A 19,101-nucleotide genomic window follows, 5' to 3' on the forward strand; every position below is an offset into this window, starting at 1 on the left:
ATTGTTACTTGCTCGGAATTCAAAACGCAGCGACTGCTCCAACAAAATTCCTCCCGGTCCTTCCAAGACGATTCCTGCTCCACTTCCCCCGAGATTTGATGCCCCATCTACTGACAAGATCCACTGCATTTCTCCGACCTCTCCCTCATCGGCGGGCGCGGTCAGCTCCATCACAAAATCGGCTAGCGCTTGAGCTTTGATTGCTCCTCTCGGCTCATATTTAATTGAATGCTCCGATAGTTCTATAGACCACTTCATCATTCTTCCCGCTAGGTCTGGCTTCTGTAGCACTTGTCTAATCGGATGGTCCGTACGCACAATCACTTCATAGCTCTGGAAGTACTGCCTTAGCTTCCGCGCAGTCACCAATATCGCAAGTGTCAATTTCTCAATCTTTTGATACCTCGTTTCTGCTCCTTGTAGGACTCGACTCACGAAGTATACCGGTACCTGGGTGCCTTCCTGCTCTTGGACCAACACTGCACTGACTGCTCGGTCGGATGCCGATATGTAAACCAACAAGGGAAGATTCAGTTTCGGCTTCGTCAGTATCGGCGGCGATGCTAGCGACCTTTTGAGTTCTAAGAAGGCTTCCTCACATTCGTTTGCCCAGACGAATCGCCTTTAACACTTCAACCAATTTCTCGGCATCCTCCTGACTGAGGGATGTACCAACCTTCACCTTCTTTCCCTCCATCAACGTCACCTCCTTAATGTCTTCCGCAGGGGCTGGTCGGCGATCAAAATGGCTCACTCTGGGGTCTAGGTCGATGGAGTGGACCTCCTGCTCCACCTGTGCCGTATACAATCGTCTTCGTGCCTTCAAACTGTCGCCATTGCATTTCCGAGCCACCTCCTGGTCCACTCGGAGAGTGCCCACAGTACCATTCGGCAACGGATACTTCACCTTCAGGTGGGAAGTAGACACCACCGCTCCTAGCTTGTTCAGGGTCGGCCTGCCGATCAATATACTATAGGATGACTGCGCGTTGACCACCAGATACCGAACAACCACCGTCTTCATCTGAGCGCCCTGGCCAAAGGTTGTTTCCAGATCGGCATATCCCCTTGCAATGACCTGGTCTCCTGCAAAACCAACTAAAGTTCCTGCATAAGGGATTAGTCGTTCGTTAGGTATCTTCATCCCCTCGAAAGTTTCCCAAAATAAAATGTCAGCGGAGCTTCCCTGGTCAATCAATACACGCTTCACGTTGTACCCCATGACGATTGCCGATACGACGACGGGGTCGTCCTCATGAGGGGCCACTCCCTCATAATCTGAGTCCGAGAACGAAATCACTGGCTGAGTAGGTCGCCGGAACTCCGATAAGGTGAGCACTGACCGAGTGTACCTTTTTCGTGCAGAAGAGGTAATTCCCCCACCCGCGAAGCCCCCCGCTACGGTGTTGAAATCCCCATGGATTGGTTGCTGATGGGCTTCCGACGGTTTTGCTGGCACGCCTCCGGGAGAAGTTCTCTCTTTACGCCTATCCCTCCCGGCGTCATCTTGCGTACCCCTGGGTCGCCTATCCGACGAGCTTCCCTCCTGTTTTTTCGCTACGAACTCCTTCAGTCGTCCCTCCTTGATCAACCGCTCTATCTGCCTTCCCAGAACGAAACAATTTTCAGTTGTGTGCCCGTGAGTCCTGTGAAACTCACACCACGCGGTTTTGAAAGGGCCCAACTGACGCTCCGTCACCGCTGGGAACTCAAACAGCGAGGCACTATTAACATTGTGGAGTATCTGTCTCCTGGGAACAGTGAGTGGAGTGAACTTCTCTTCTTCATCGCCCCGCATCCACTCGCCTCTTGACCGACCACCATGATCGGCCTGTCGGTAATTGCCCTCCTTCGCACTGTACCGGTCGCGCCGCTTATTCCAGTCTGACCGAGGTCGGAGATGTTTGTTTCCCTCTTTATTGCTGCCTCCTGCTTCTCGGTTCTCAGCCGCCCTTTTAACAATCTGGTTTTCCTCCGTCTTGATGTGGCTCAAAGCAAAAGCCCTTACCTCCGACATCGTTTGACAGTTCGCTCTTTCGAGTGCAATGTCGAAAGCCCCAGACCTCAGACCTTTCTGGAATGCGATAACCGCCATCTTCTCGTCTAATGATGCTATCCTCAAAGCGACCTCATTAAATCTTTGCAGGAAATCTTTCAGAGATTCCTCGCGTTGCTGTTTGAGGTCGAACAAATCCGATGTGATCGGCGGCTTCTTTTTGTTAGCAGCGAATTGCGCCATGAAGAGCCGGCTGAAAACATCAAAATCGGTGATCGCCCTATCCGGGAGACCGCTAAACCAGTCGAGCGCCGCCTTCTTGAGAGTGCCCATGAACAACTTGCAACGGACTTCCATGCTCCCTCGACAGATTAACATTTGAGCCCGAAAGTCTGTCAAGTGCTGACTGGGATCTTGCGTTCCATCGAAAGGCTCGATCTGCGGTATCCGATGATCCCTAGGGATCATCTCGGCCTCTATGGCCTCCGAAAATGGTAGAAAGTCCCTAGGGACCGCCAACATGACGTCCTCCTCAACAGTCCTAGTACTGGCCGCTACTCTGGCCTACAGCTCGTCGGCTCTTCTCCTTATCTCCTCATTTTCGCGTTGAATGGCCTCCTCTCTCTCCCTGGATCGTGCATTGTCCTCCCTTAAACCATTGATCATGGCCATCATCTCCTCCATGGTAGGGGGTTGCGAGTTGTTGTTGTTGTTGCCGCCTCTCGCCATGGTAAAGTGTAGGTTTTTTCGTAAGACTCGGGGCGTAGGAAGAGTTTCACCGTAGCCCCACGGTGGGCGCCAAAATGTTCCGGCCAAGGGGTGGACTAGGGTTTTTCCTAGGTCGTGCCTCAAAGCCAGAGCATTCAAAAGTGTGTTCTGTCGTCTCAATTCTAGGGTTTCAGGCTTTATGGTGCGTTGTTCGTGGGCCTCTTAGACCCCGAGGATCAAGAGATTTCCCTAACCGTTCTTATCACGATGATGCGAGATCAACGGGAACGAGCTTAGTCGGGGTCCGACCGACAGGGTCTATACCGAAAATCCAACGAGATAAGTGCCGAGTGGTTCCCTAGTAGGCAAGAGGAATCGAGCTCGCTAAGCCTAATCGGGCTATGACCGAATAGGCTTTTACTGAACCCTACATCGGGTTAATACCGAGTAGGAAATCATGGTCACCTTATTTCCGAGTGCCCATAAGGCGAGAGGTTTTAGGGCCTGGTTGCCAAGTCGGGTAATTTCCGAGTATAGGGCTGTTGATGTCCTATCACCGTTAAGGAGATCAGATCGGCCCCCGACCGAGACGGTACAAAAATCAACTTCAATTATATAAGCTTACTTAATTTTAATTCGTTTAGACCCAATTTTTCTTACTTAATCTTGATTAAAAAAAAAGTTTATGTATTGGTATATAACCTATATAAGTGCTAACTTTTTTTTGACAAATATATCAATATGTTTAAGTATTTACAAATAAATAGAGTATCATTGTCTTAAAGATTTGTATAATACTTAATAAATAATGTATTTTTTTTTACTTATATAAAATCTTAGTCCGTTAATTTATCAACTAAGAAATAAGTTTTTAAATAAATCTTTAATTCCATTAAAAAGTATTTATTTTTGAAATAGAAAATCGATAAGATGGCTATTAAAATCCACCATTATAAGATTATCCATAAGAAAGTAAGTTCATGCTTGTAAAAAAAATTGTAAGATTTTCCATAAGATTATCTTTCGTTATGATCATCATTTTTTTTAATACACAGATATGAAAGGTCTCAGTGGGTCAAAAAGCCTACTAAGTCAGATCCCGTGGGCCATGATGCGTTGACAACAGTGGCAAATTCAACATCATCGGTTAATGGATAGGAACATTTTTTTTAATGAATCTTGTTCATTATTAACTGAAAAAATATAATTGAGTCTGGTTCTAGTAAACTTTAAACTCATAAAGGTTTCTACCCTTAAAAAATTTTGAATTTCATTCTAAATTTTAAAAGATATCTCTAAATCAGGGTTGCCTTACTTTTATAATTTATTTTGGTTATATAACTAAATATAATATCTTTAATATACTTTCATACCAATAAACCATTTTTATAACTTTTATATCAATAAACCATTTTTATTAAATAAAATTGATTAAAATGATCTTTTAATCTTATAATTGCACTTGTTTTTTATTTTTTAGTTTTATACTTGTAATTTTTTAATTATTTTAGTTTTTATTGTTGATTTTTTTTGTGATATCAATTTTGTATTGACGTGGTAGAGATTTTTAATTTTGTGAGACAAAAAAATTGTCTCAACAATGATCTTTTCAGATGGGGATACAAAAGGGACACAAAATATTAAAAGAATAATTTCAGCAAAATAAATTTAACATCACACATAAAGTTGAATTAATATATTTGTTATATCTATATAAATATATAAAGGGGATATCTTTTTCAGTAACCACCTTGGTCTCTAATTTTTTTTATCATTATACCCTTTTATTTTAAAAAATTAAAAAAAAAATTTTAATCAAATTTAAGATTGAAACTAATAAATCTATATTAATACTAATATATAAAGGGGATACCACTTTCAATAACTACTTTGATTTCTATTTTTACATGTACCATTTTATCATTTATTTTTCAATAATTACTTTTTTTATGAGTAACTTCTCATTTTTTTTCCTTATTATATTTTTTTTAATACAATGCAAATACGAAATACATTTTTCCTGCTAGTCAACATAAAGGAGGTAACGTTACAAAAAATTAACGAGAAGATCAAAAGGATAAAAACCTGCGAGTATAAGAATTAATATACAAAGGTCTTTTTTTCACTAATACATATAATTTTAATAAAAATTAAATATTTATTTTTATTAAAAATGACATATTTTCTTGTATATATTTTTTTTACTTAAATATGTTTTTAGTCACCGTAATATATACATATTATAATTTTAATATTTATAATAAAATGTTAATTTGGTCCTTATAAAACTATATTTTATAATTTTTTATTCTCTGGCATTATTTATTGATGATGTGAAAAATATCTATAAAAAAAATTAATGATTAAAATCATAAAATATGGTATATAGGAATCTTATCAAAATTTACATTTTATATCAACGAAAAAATTGAAAAATAATATTTTATAGAGACCAAAACAAACTCAAAAAATTATAACTTAAAAACATAAAATAAATATATTGTAGGAACTATAAACATAGTTAATTCATGTTTCCTCCTCTCCTAATTCCCCCCTTCCCCACTCAGTGTTGGTCCAAACAATAGGAATTTAAAAAAAAAAGTAGAAGAACAAAAAAAAAATTTAAACGGTAAAGATTAAAAGATAAAATAATGGAAATGTATTGAATTAAGATTTTAATAAATTTTAAAAAAACCTTTTTATTATAAAAAAAAAGTATTATGATGTTTAAGTAATATTTTTTTAATATAAAAAAGTAATGTAGTTGTGAAAATCAAGATTTTTTTAATAGTCCATTAAAATACAGTGATATTCAATTAAGACGATAAATTTTTCTTTTAGGAGTTTGTTAAAATTTAGTGATATTCAATTAAAACTTTTTTTTTACTTAAAAAAAGACTATTGGTGTTAAAAAAAAATATTGAGATTTCAATAGATTATTTTAAATACTTGATTTTGTGAGACTTTTTAGTATACTTTACATGTAATTTACCCATCAAACAATGTCATCATCGCACATTTTTTTAGCCTTTTATTTTTTTCTTTCTTTCTTTTTTTCTCAAGTCATTCTTGTTTCTCTCTCCTTTTTTTCTTTGTCTCATTTTGTCATTTTCTTTTTATTCACTTCTTTCATTTATCTCTTTTTTCCTTAGTCTCATTTTTTTTCCTCTCATTCTCTATTGCCTTTCTTGTTTCTTTTTCTCTTTCGCTATCTTTTTCTTATCTATCTCTTTTCATCTCTCTCATTATCACTTCTTATCTTTCAATCCTTTTTTTTTATCTATAAATTAAAATATAATTGATCAATATTTAGTTTTTTAAAAAAAAATTAAATATTAAAATTTATTTTTGTAATATTAAATATTATCTATTGTTAAAAAAATTTAATTATTTAAATGTTTTCTTTTAATAAAATTTAATATTGAAATATAAAATTTTGAAATGTATATTAAAAGAACTTTGTAGGTCATGATAATGACCCAATGAAGCTTTCAATTTATGGCATGCATCCTTTACAAATGTGATTAAGAGGATATATAGTATTTTTAAATCATGTTTCACAATTTTTAAGTTAGAGTCTCTATTTCTATTTAAAACACAAACTGAACTTATATAAATATGTAATATTACATAACTTGTTTTTACAAATAATGTTATTCTGATGAATTTTCAATTAAATTAGTGGATGAATGTTCGTCTTCAATGCTATTAGTTAATGAAAGGTCAAAAACTATAATTTTAAACATAGTATTAATACTTAAGTGCATGAAAGAGAATATGTTAGTACACAAGGACTAATATAACTTTAAACATGTAAATAAATGTTAGTTAGAAAAATATTAAAGTCAATCATTTGTCAAAAAATAGAAATAATTATTTTTTTAAAAATAGAAAAATTATATTAGTTTTACTTTTTTTAATTAAATCTTGTAATATTACAAATCTATGTTTCTTATGAAGTCCATAAAATCCTTTAAAATTTTATAATATAAATTCATCAAAATCCACTAAAATCTATTAAATTTTAAATTACAAAGTGTTGATTAAAATCTTAAAAGTTAACATTCCCACAAAAAAATTTAAAATTCATTAAAATTTACTGAAGTTTTTATACTAAAATTGTGTTTCAAAATCCTAATCCAATACAATTTCTTAAGTAATATTATATAAATCAAAAAAATATTTTAATCAATAAAATTTATATTAACATTGTTTAATATAATGTTAGTATATGAAGGTATTGAAGATAGAAATTGGCGTGTGCGGGTAAACACAGTGTCGAACACATGAAAACTCCATTCTTTTGTGGTTGCCTGGTTGGAAAGGAACATGGTTTGGGATCAAAAACGCCCAACGCTTTGTTTCTTTTGCTCTACACATAAAAAACGCTCCTTTTTTTGTCTAAATTAGTTCACACGTAAAATGTCATGACTAGCCTACGTATATTTTCTTTTCCATTTCCAACAAAAAAAAAAACACTTAGGACCAAGTGTTCTATTTATATTGTTGTTAATGCGACAAAATAATTCATTTCCAAAAATAGTTTTTTAAAAATATAATTTTTTTAATTTATTTAAGTTGGTCAAAATTCATCAGATGACAACCTTTTGGCGGATATATTCTTATTTCATTTCAAGATCCATTCTTCCCATTTTTGAAGTTGAGGTCATCAAAATGTCTCCCTCAACGCATTATAAAAGAAAAAAGATCATCAAAGACAAATGGTATTATTATATATTACCATATACAATTTTCTTCTCACACAAGTCATAACCTCCCAACAGTTGCCATGTTAGCAAAGATGATATTAACATTAAGAGAACGTTGTATATTTTGCATTTAGTACATATTCCTTTGCAGCTTTAAATGTACCAAAATATAGTACATAGACAATTCTTTTTTGGAATATACTGAAGTTCATAACAACCTGAACATTTCATCACAACATTGATCAAAACGAAAAAGCTAAAACCTTGTGTGTACAAATGCACCAGCTTTAACCTCTCTATTTGTCAAATCCAATGGATGCAATATACAGCCAATTTTTGTAACAGGCATGAATTTTGTAATGAGATTTCAACAGACAAAAAACCAGTAAACACTCCAACATATACGTTGCCGAAGAAGATACCAAAATAATAACACTAAGAACCTAAAGTCCTAAAATAAAATGCATTTGAATTCCTCAATTCCAATTTACAAAAGAAGCACCAAAACCTGGCCCTCCAAGCATCAAATTAAGGGACAGAAGCTCTTGAAGACTCAGCAGCATCCTCTAATCTTAATGTTATGGGAACTTCTTCAATCATTTTACCTTTATCTGCTGAGCCTTCCACAGCCTTGTTCAACCTTTTCAACCATATATCATAGTCAACAGGGTATGGAGTTCCACAAAGGCTATCCACATAATCAGCAAATGCTTTCAATAGAGCAGAAACCTGACCAATACGTTGCTGGATCAAACGCTTTGCCCAGCTTCTCTCTCGCCATTGTAATGCAGACTCAATAGAATCTTGTAGAGACATGGTTCCTCCACAAATGAAATAGAGGATATAGACAACGTTTTCAGCATCAGAAGAGGGACACAGCTTCCCATGCTGAAGTGCATGAGATGATGAGAACTGCAAGTTTATAGCAGGGCTGTCTCTATCTTCCAACACGGCACGCCCCCAAGATATGGGGACATACATATTAGCTTGGTTTCTAAGACCTTGTTTTCCAACTACACGTATTATGTTCTCTGGACAAATATCACCATGCTGAACATTAGCCATGGCTGCACTTCTTAGAGCAGCTAGACAGTCTCGGCACAAGCGCGTTGCTTCGTCAGCAGAAAATGACCCTTCATTGGCAATTACAGATGATAGTGGCTCCCCTATAGGAGATGTCACCAGTATTGGAGTTCCACACCAAGGGTGATCACACCTTCCCCCAGGGCTCTCTTTCTTGCAGGGTCCAGAATGTAAAATCCTACCAGAGGCAACAATTTCAGGTAAGTATTTGCTTAAGATTCCCTGGTTCCTCAAAATGTTTAGAACTTTTGTTTGGCGTTGCACCTGGTACCAGAGGCTCATATCCTCCAAGGAAGGCTCAAGTCTAGATGGATGAGCACCTACATATAAAGTCAATAACTCTGAGGGATGATCAGGAGAAACTGCACTGTAGAGATAATAGTACCCTCCTACTAGAGAATCATGAATTTGGAAACTCTTCTGTCCTTGCTGTGGATCATCCAAGACCAATATGTCACCACACTTGAGCTTCAGCCGTGATGCTCGGTTATTTGAAAATAATTCATTTTGATCAAGCTCAACAATCTCCCCTGCTTGATGTTCAGTTGTCCCATAATAAGGAACCAGTGCATTTTCAGTCTCAATGATGCAGCATTCTGTTCTGCGCTTCTGAAGGCGAAGGCTATGATCTGAAATCAATGAGGCTACTGATTTTCGCGGAGGTCCATTCCATTGTGCAATGGAGTAGAAAGTTGCCAATAGTATTTGTAGAGTTCCTATGTCCCCCCAGTTAGGATTTCCTAATCGGTTCCATATTGGTTCCACTGGGGTAACACAAATTTCAGTGTAAGTTTTGATCCATTCAGCCACTGATAGATATGGATCGCTTGAATTCAATAAATCAAGTTTGCCAAGGTCACCGCTGAACTTCATCACTGCTCCACATTTAGAATCTAGAACTAGAAGGAAAACTGAGTCACTGTTGACAGAACTAATCTTGCTCAAACTCCGTGAAACAAGAACATGGAAACCATAAAAGAGAGCTTCACAAATAGTGCTGGCAGATATTCCTAAATCCTTGTCCAAGAATACTTCTGGCTTGAATAAGGCAAACTCTACCATATGATCCCATCTAAATTTTGAATCAGTGGCAGTTTTTGATAATAAAGCTAAACCACGCATTTCCCTCAGCCTGCCCCTTGATATAGCCTTTTCAACACTAATGAACTTTGAACCAATATGAGAGGGGCAAGAGACACATAATGGCAGTGGTCCACTTTTATGCCAAAATGTACGCCAGAGTCCAATGATAATGGCATGAAGGTAATCTTCTGCAGCCAAATATTGGTCTTCTATAAGCTCATCAGAAACATCAGAGAAGATTGGCATACGAACTAGTTGCTGAAATGGAACCCCCTCTAATGCCAAATCAAGTTTACACAATTCATCAGTTGTGAAGGGAGAACGAAAACTTTGCATTCCATCTGTTGAATCACCATTTAGATTCTCCAGCACCCACTCCTCAAGATATTGAGTGAATAACTCCAAGTCAACCAGTTTCCTTCCATATTCCTTGAGCCCCTTTAAGACTCTTCTGGAAATAGGAAGAAACTTGCTCAATCCTGAGGTCCCAGAGACAGTACTAGCAGAAATTACTGCAATATAGCAATCATGTTATACTCATGTAAAATAGTAAAAACTGAATATTAGCAATTATTGGGGTGGGGGTGGAGGGGGGGACTACATTTACTTGGTAAAGCTACTTCTAAGCACTGAAGCACGAAAACATAATAAATGATAAAAGGAAAAAGCTTACAAAGCAGAACCAAACCAGAAAATATATCACATGCCTCCAGCAAGTATTTGAATGATACTATCATTAGAGATGCATTTACAGTGTAAAAACACTTAGCTAATAGCAATATATGTATTTGCGGGTATGTACTTAACTACTTATTGCCAAGCTTGTGTTTCATCAAAATTTTCTTTCCATACACGTTTGTTAATAGTCTTCAACCATACACTGTTATTTCATTGAAGTTTACAACTACTTGGTGTATGTTTGGGAAAGTGTTTTAAATAACGTAACTGATCTTTCTCGCTTTCCAATGCTAAAAAGTAGAAGTAAGGAGATACTTGCTTTAAGTTTAACGTGCGTTTTTTTGGGTTTCAACATCAACCCAAACACACTATAGACATCATTATCCCTCATAGTTTCTTAAACACGAATAGGTCACTGAGCCAACATTATAAAATCAGTGTGAGAAGGGTATAGCATTGGAAAGATAGAAAATACCCCCAATTCAAGACAGAGATTAAAGAAAGAAAGAAAGAGATTAATACAAACCAGAGTTAGATTTCCTGAAACTTCCATCCAGACTTTTTCCTGGAGATAAATCCGATCCATTTTGTAGAAAACCTGTTTTGCATAATTTATACGGTTAAGCATCAGATAAATCTTTATATCCACTGACCAAATAAATAATTCAGCATTGCCATAAAAGCAAATCTTTATTTATAAATACTATTAGCCTTCTTCAGTGTCCCAAATTCCAATTGCATTAAAAACAGAAACTGCATTTGAGAACACTTCTGTTTAGTACTAATCCTTCAACTCTTGAGGCATTAGATTGATGAATTCTTTTCTCTGATACAACTTACAACTACAAGGAACAAAGTACACATACACAAAAATAGAATAATAAATTTTATTCCTCAAGACTCATTTTCTCTTCAAATATAAACACTGTATATTTTCTTTTTCCTTTTTTCTTGTTGGTTTCAATTATCCCCTTTCCCAACTAAATTCTTTTCCATTAATTTTATACAAAAGAGTGTTATCTTCAACAACAAAGTGGAAACAAGCAGGTGAAGTTGTAGGGGAAAGCAATATTGCACCAATAATTGCAGAACAATAACTATTTCATGTTATTTGAATTTATGAACTGTTTTGTCAGTGGAATTTATGAACTGTTCTTTTTCAGCAATAGTTTTTAATTCTTAATCTTTTGAATTGATTTTGATTTGCTCAAATGGTATTGATTTGGCTTTTACCAAAAACAAAAAGTAGTATTATTTTGGCAGTTGATACTTGTATAATTTTTTCTGTGAAAATGATCCCTTATACTCACTATTTTATTACTTGACAAGTTGACTTGACTGGTATACTTGATTGAAGAAAAGGTCCTAATTTTTCTTCACTCCCCATCACCCCTATTAATAAATACATTTAGCCAATAAAAAATGAACTGACCCTACAAATATTCAGTAGTAAAGCTTACAATATATAAAGTGACTTAAAAAGATAGTAGAAAAAAAGCTTTAACTCCTGCAGCAACTAGTGATTGACAGTGCTGCAATCACAGTGTTCAGTAGATGGAAAAATAAGGGATGCACGGCTATATGAGTTAATTTTATCCCAACTTACTGACATTGTTTTCACAAGCCCGATCACAGTTACCGTGGCTTAAGCACGCATAACACAATCTTTATCCATCATTGTATAAAAATAAATGCGGAAATTCCATTGATTGGAAGCCAATTTTTACAGTGTGAGACACCAAAGTTACTTTTTAATCCTTCTGTTTTCTTGCCGTATTTAGTCTACATTTTGTTATTGTCATCTTTCTTTTTTAGTTGGTTCACAATTCACATACATCTCAAGGTACAAAGTATTCATCACACAAGAACTTTATTGTAAAAATAAAAAAAAGGACAAAAGAGTAAAACCTCCACATTGCTATCACTAGAATGAAAAGCAAGGAAGTTGCTGTCATATTCACACCAATATTAATTCTAGAGAATAGAAGACAAATGAATCGTTCAAGTAAAAAAACATATCAGATAAGTCATACAAAACCACCCAAGAGCCTGCTTCCAAATTAATTTGATCTCACTACAAAGCCAACAAAGAAGGAAAAAGGGACCTTTTTTTTTCTTGTCACACTGAACTAGATTATTCTCGTTTGCGGTACTGTGAATGCTGCTAGTCCGATGAATTTACACACACAGCATCATCGAACACAAGTTTCTCACTAAGTAGATCATCCTCACAATATGTGAGTGGGTAACTAGCCTAGACCAACCCATTGGATTAGGGAAAAGGGACCTAGACCTATAGTCAGAAACTAATTTTTTTTCATGCGTAAAAAGTGAATTTTGTTTTCCCCAACAAAGTCTTTCCCATACTACAAAATCGAACCCCCTATAAATGGAACCCACCTATCTACCAACAATTGTGCTATACCTTATTGATAAACTGATAAATATGTTCACATGTTTTTATATAGTAATTGACCCATGTCAACATAAACAAACCCCATTGAGCAAAACAAAACACAACACATTCTCAACAAAAATTCAAAAACCAATTCGAAAGCGGAACTCACCTAATTGCATCGCGACCCAAAAGCTGAAAACTTTCACGGACAATACTCCAATATCCCCCGAGAGCTCGAAGCCCACATTGCTCAACCGAGGAGAGGCAATGGCTGAGGAGGGTGACAGGCAATGACAATGCAGCCAAAAGAGAAACAACAACAACAACAACAACAACATGGGACGACATCCAACAACGTGGTAGATCTCAAAGCATTATCAGAGGAAAACGACAAAGGTGACATCTTGTTCTAAAAGCTGAAACAACACAACAGCTTATGTTTCTCTTCTCTTGTGGGGAAGGGAAAGTTTACTTTTTGGTGCTGTGGTTGTGGTTACAAGTTGGGAACATGAAGCACTGTTGCGGATTCAGACATTGTAGGAGACAGCAACAATAACAGGAAGAAGAAAAGTATAAAACATTGAGCATTAGCGTTGGCAACGACAGGATGTGAAGCTATAAATAAAAAAAGCTGCGGAAAACCCAATGACCTTGTCTCCAACCCATAGGCCATAGCTCTTTCTTGGCAGTTGGTCCCATCGATAATGATGTCTCACAATTTCTCTCCTCCACTTTCCTATCCCCAAGCGCGTCACTTCCAAACCCCTTTTACATTCTAACGAAATATGAAAATAATTACCTCGCACTTTGCACACACTTTCAATTTTACCTTTTTTTAATGATTATGTTAAGTTTAATTACATTTTTTTAGTTTCTATTCTTTATTTTTGTCTCTAAAAATTATTATTTTAAGTTTAGTTACTTACAAATTATTGATTCAAGTGATACTAACTTATCCTTTTAAATAAGGTCTTTTATTTTAATATTGTGTATAAAGAAAAAAAATGATTAAAAAGAAAATTTTCACTAAAAGATGATCAATCTGATTTTTTAATGGAGATTAATCGTCAATAAAATCATCAAGTTTATATCTAAATTAGAAAAAAATTTAAGTCTCACCAAAATTTATAATTTTAATAAATCTCAATCAGTTGTAAGTGAAATATTAAAAAGATAGTACTTAAAATAATATTTCGAACATGAAAAATTATAAAAAAAAATTCTTAAACACTCATTTATTATTATTTTCTCTATTACTGGATGAAAATGAAAAATCTTATTATTAGATTAAGACAGACTCGTTAAATAAACTATAAGACTATAAAATTTAACATTTTAAAATTTTTTTATTCAATATCAAATAGCGTAAGAGTGATTAAACATTAATATTTCTCTTTTACTAACATTTCTCAAATTTACTTAAATCGTTGTATCTACCAAGTTTCTTATTTATAATTTATCCTTTTAATATAGTTTCATTCATTCATAGTAAAAATATATTATTTAAATGTTTTTTTTATCATAACAACATTAATTACCCACAAGCATTCTAGTTAAGTTGATGCAATTATAGTATTTTTTAAGCCAATTAATTCAAATATTTTTGTATTCTTTTAACTAGTAGCCTAGTAGTATGCATTTATTCACTACTATTTCGTATTCAATTTGTCACAAATATTAATTCAATTAAACTAAATATTATATAGAATTAAAATGGAGAGATCCAAATAGATAAAATAGTGAGTATAGCAAAATTAGAGAGATCCAATTAGCACAACCGAAGCTCCAAAATGGAATAAAAAAAAACTTTGAAATTTAAAAAATAATGAAGAAGAAAAATCTCACAATAGCAAATAGATAATGAAGCCATTATTTTATCTTCGTGATAAGGAATCTTTATGTATTTTATCCTAGTAATATTTCCTTTTCTACATCAAGAGATTTGTAAGGAATAAAAAAAAAAAGTCAATGGCACAGTAACCCTTAGTTTAAGCCAATCTAAGAGACACTACATATTTTTAATATCTATTGATTTTGAAAAACAAGTTCCCTCTAAAACATTTAGCTTATAATCAATGTATGATTTTCTAATATGATGGGGATTTTCTGAAGTAGTACTATACGTAATGTATTGAGAAAAGAGAAGTCCACATGAATATTGAATAGTAAGGAATTTGTGAAATCCAGTTAACACCTTTTGTCTATTACTTTAGAGTTTAGACCATAACAAGAAGTACAAAGAAGTGAAGGAAAAATGGAAGTGTATCACAGTGTCTCCCTTGGAGCGTGAGTGTTGATCATAATTTGCTGTCATGTTATCCCTACGCTTTTCCATGAATTTTATAATGACCCTCTTGGTTGGCCGGTTAGTTAATTTTCTGCTGCATTTCTCAATGGGGCCATGCCTCCCTTGCTTTCCTTGAGCCATCTAAGTAGAACCAAGTTTTTGGTGGGTGAGGATATAATACACACACAAATGCAAATGATTGTCAGTGAAATTAGACTCCATTTTTTAAAAATACAATAAAGAATAATATTAAAAATAGTTAGATCAAATTTTTTGACAAAAATAATAATGGTAAAATTCATGAATATTTTGTACTAACAACAAGTATTATTAAAAATAAAAATACACTTGGCTGTTTTTGTTTAATTCAAGTGTTTGGGTAAGTGAGAATTGGAATCTCCTTGATTAAGAACAGGTCCAAAAGCTAATTATATTTGTGTGCATGTGTACAGATATTTGGGTTTGGATGCATATAAAGTAATTATCACCGAATGTGCATTGAGTGATATTCATTACTATTATTGCACGTTGGCATTATATTGTCTCACCCTTGAAGCAATCTACAATGATTTTATTTTATGTTTCGAGAATAATGATAATTTATTTTAATAAGCAAACTATGCAATATTCTAGAATAAAAATAATGTTAGAGGAAGACAGTCAACGAAGTCACCATACAATTAGAGTGTCGGACACTTGGGCCTTATTGAGCTAGCACGTGAAAAAAAAAGTGATGAACCTAAAATTGGGCTGGTATAAAATTAAAGGGTCATGATATATATACCTCTTTTTTATATAAGTATATTTTTTAAAAACAAATAATTAAATTTTAAAAATATTTTTTAATTTTTTAATTTTACACTTTTAATATTTAATTTAATATTTTTTTCTTTTTTTAATAATTTTTTTTCTTCAGTTTTTACATATATCTTTTTATCTTTCTTCCACTCTCACATATTTCGGTAGATAATTTTATTTTTTTTAGTTTTATATTACTTTCTTTCCTCTCCTCTTTCAGTTTTATCACTACTATCTTCTTCTTTCCTTTTTTTAGTTTTTACACGCACCCGGAACGTATAACTAGTTTTCAACAACAATATAGTCACATATGGTTTTCTCAATAGTGTCGAAAATGTTGAATCAAATGTGCATTTTTTTTCTTAAAGCACTTCCCTCATTTATACGTCTTAAAAACACATCAAATAATTTTAATGTTATAGAAAATACTTTTTTGAATGGTAACCAAGAACATTTTTCAAAATTGGATTTTTAACATGTTTTTAGAAAGTACTTTCTATAACAGTAAATTTATCATTTTAAAAAATATTTTTTGGAATTATGTAAAACAACATACTTCTATAAAGTACTTTTCGAAATATTAATTTTATTATTACAGAAAGTATTTTTCAAAAACATTAATTTTACATAATTTCAAAAAGTTATTTTTGAAATAGTAAATTTACATACTTTTCGAAAGGTTTTTTTACATAATTCTGGAAAGTGTTTTCTATAAATGTGTTATTTTACATACTTTCGAAAAGTACTTTCCAAAACAGCAAATTAGTTTTATGGAAAATATTTTCCAAAAATATGTAAAAAACACAATTCTAAAAAGTTTCTATAACACTAATTTCATTATCCGAAAAAGTATTTTAAAATAGTGAAATTAGTATTTCAAAATGTCTTTTTGATGACACTAAATTTAATGTTAAGGTTTTTGGATGTGCAAAGGGAGATGAAAGGTTGGAAGAAAAAATGTGCGTCTAGTTCAGCATAAACTATTGAGGAAACCAAACGTACTTATAATATTGTCGCATACCAATTCTATAATCTAGGTGCATGTGAAAAAGTGAAAGAGATGAGGAGAGAAGAAAAGAATATAAAAATTGATAGAACTAAAACTATCTATTTAAATAAGTGGGGAATTGGAGGAAGACAAAATGATACATATAAAAACTGAAGAAAAAAGATATATAAGAAAAGAGGAGTGTGAAAAAGAAGGGAAAAAGTAGCAAATTGCAAGTTGGAAGTGTAAAATAAAAAAAAATTAAGAAATAAAAAATTATGGATAGCTTAGGATTTTTTTTTAAAAATTAAAGAAAGTATACTTGTAAAAAGAAAATTGTATATATCATGAGTCAAGATTAAATTACGAGCTTGTTTACGTGGATTATACCTGTTGAGAACAAAAAATCTTTTTTTTATGCACAATAATGATGAGAAACACATTAAAACAGTGTCATAAAATAAATAAGAAAAGTCCATACAAATTTATTTAATGTGGTTCAACCCCTCATGTCTATGTCCACGAGGATGTTCATTATTTATCTCAAAATGTGTTACATATATCTTGAAAATCCTCCCTTCAAGTTTTGTGGGTTAAACTTAAGAATCTCTTCCTCATATGTTTTGTGGGTGGGTGAAACTTGGAAACCCCTCCCTCATAAGTTTTTTGGCAAACCTTGAAAATCATCATTTACAAGTTTTCTAGAGAAACTTAAAAACTCTCTTTCATATGACCTCCTCTTTCATTTAAGACGGTGACCCTCTCTACAGGTCGGATAATTATTCTCATCTCAAGAGTCTCTATTTATTGACCTTACATTGTAATCTTAAAAGAGGAAACAAATCTCTAAAACAAATACAATATATTTCAATTTTAAATAATATCCTAAAAGAATCAATACCTTTTAAAATTTAAATACTATCTTAGAGATTTGAATTTAAAAATTTGAATTGTTTTCCCAACAATATCACACACCCAAATAATCTCCAAATTATAAAAATAATATTATAATAACAATATTATATAAAAATAATAATAAGAAAGTGGTTTGATAAAAGAGTCTGAAATTAAGAAAGGGTTTTAAAGATTTAAAATTAAAAAAATATATATATAATAAATGACACTCATTTTTATAAAGAATTACATTAGGTGGACAATTAATGTGACCCCAAATGATATTGGACTCCTTTGGTTTAAACTATGAGAGAAAAAAGGAAGGAATTTTAATGAAAGGGGTGACACAAAAGGGAAAAATAGAGGAGGAGAGGGGTTAACAATTTTGTTTGGTTGAGAAAATGAAAGATTTTTTTTCTTTGTTTACAAGGAGAGAAGATATATTTTAAAATTTATTTTACTTTTATATCCCTACAATTTTAAATTTAATAATATATGTAAATATATTTTAGACATTTTGATCTATTTGTTTAAACTTGAAATAAGTGTTTTTATACAAGTGCTTTTAAAAAACAAATAGGAATTGGTGAAAAACATTTTTTCTTTCTTTTGGGAAGGAAAACTTACGTAGGTTTTTCAATTCTCAAAAGAATCCTTCAATACATAAGTTCTAACTCTTTCTAACATTTTTTAAACTTGTTATAATATTCTGTATTTGGAGTAGGTTTAAGAGTTATTTTGTTGAAAAGAGAGCACCCTGATACTTTTCTAAAGATAACTTTTTGTAATGTCACTTTCAATTACCTCATGAATAATAGAGAATTTCATGTTTTCTTCTATGCTTTCCAATTTTAGGGACATCATTTTTTCCTTAGAAGCTTCGTAGTTATAATGACCCTAAGTCACTTTATTATTTAGGAAGGCAAAAAAAATTAATCATGGATAATTTAGTTTTTAAAAGCCTGCGTGACCATATAGGATAACCAAGGCAAATATTTTTAGATGTTAGTGAAAAACCTTATTTAAAGAAGAAAAAAAACATGGTTTGGATTTAAAAGGACCCTGAGAAAATAAAAAAATTAAGGATAAGCCCATCCCACACATAAAGAGGATAATATAAGCTAGGTCTCTTTGATCATCAAGAAAACAACACTTTTAATGCCTGTAATTTACTTTCTTTTGCAATTATTGAAGAAGAATAAAAAGCTTGTGATTCAAGACAAATCCTCTCAAAGAGGGAAAGAATGATGAAATCACGCTTAGTAAACAAGTCCCAGAGGAACCAAAAGGAGTGAGTTAGGTTTTAAGGAAGAAGACTCAATTTCTTGTTGAGTTTTGGGACACTTCTAATAGTTAACTTTATCTTATTACTATTTGTTTTTATTTGTAAAATTTGTATTAATTTTAACCTTGTATTTTTTGGTCAAATAGTGTATGAATTTTTTTCATAGTAATTTTTTCAAGGATGTAATTAGCATT

The 19,101-nt window shown here is 33.1% G+C and overlaps 2 protein-coding genes across 2 annotated transcripts; both read right to left on the reverse strand.

Annotated features, from left to right (window-relative positions):
- Positions 1 to 595: 595 nt before the first annotated feature.
- LOC145949418 (uncharacterized) lies at positions 596 to 2,353 on the reverse strand. Its single transcript, XM_083059382.1, has one exon. It carries the CDS (start codon positions 2,351 to 2,353, stop codon positions 596 to 598), a length of 1,758 nt encoding a protein of 585 aa, XP_082915508.1.
- A 5,237-nt stretch (positions 2,354 to 7,590) lies between these two features.
- Positions 7,591 to 13,375, reverse strand: LOC109795895 (uncharacterized). Its single transcript, XM_020355455.3, has 3 exons — positions 12,825 to 13,375; positions 10,784 to 10,855; positions 7,591 to 10,091 (listed from the first exon to the last, which is right to left on the reverse strand). The coding sequence occupies exons 1-3, from the start codon at positions 12,991 to 12,993 to the stop codon at positions 7,942 to 7,944; spliced, it is 2,391 nt and encodes a 796-aa protein (XP_020211044.2). The 5' UTR covers positions 12,994 to 13,375; the 3' UTR covers positions 7,591 to 7,941.
- Positions 13,376 to 19,101: the final 5,726 nt, after the last annotated feature.

The sequence above is a fragment of the Cajanus cajan genome, chromosome 6 (genome assembly GCF_000230855.2).
Source record: "Cajanus cajan strain Asha chromosome 6, NIPB_CcT2T_4, whole genome shotgun sequence".
Lineage (NCBI taxonomy): Eukaryota > Viridiplantae > Streptophyta > Magnoliopsida > Fabales > Fabaceae > Cajanus > Cajanus cajan.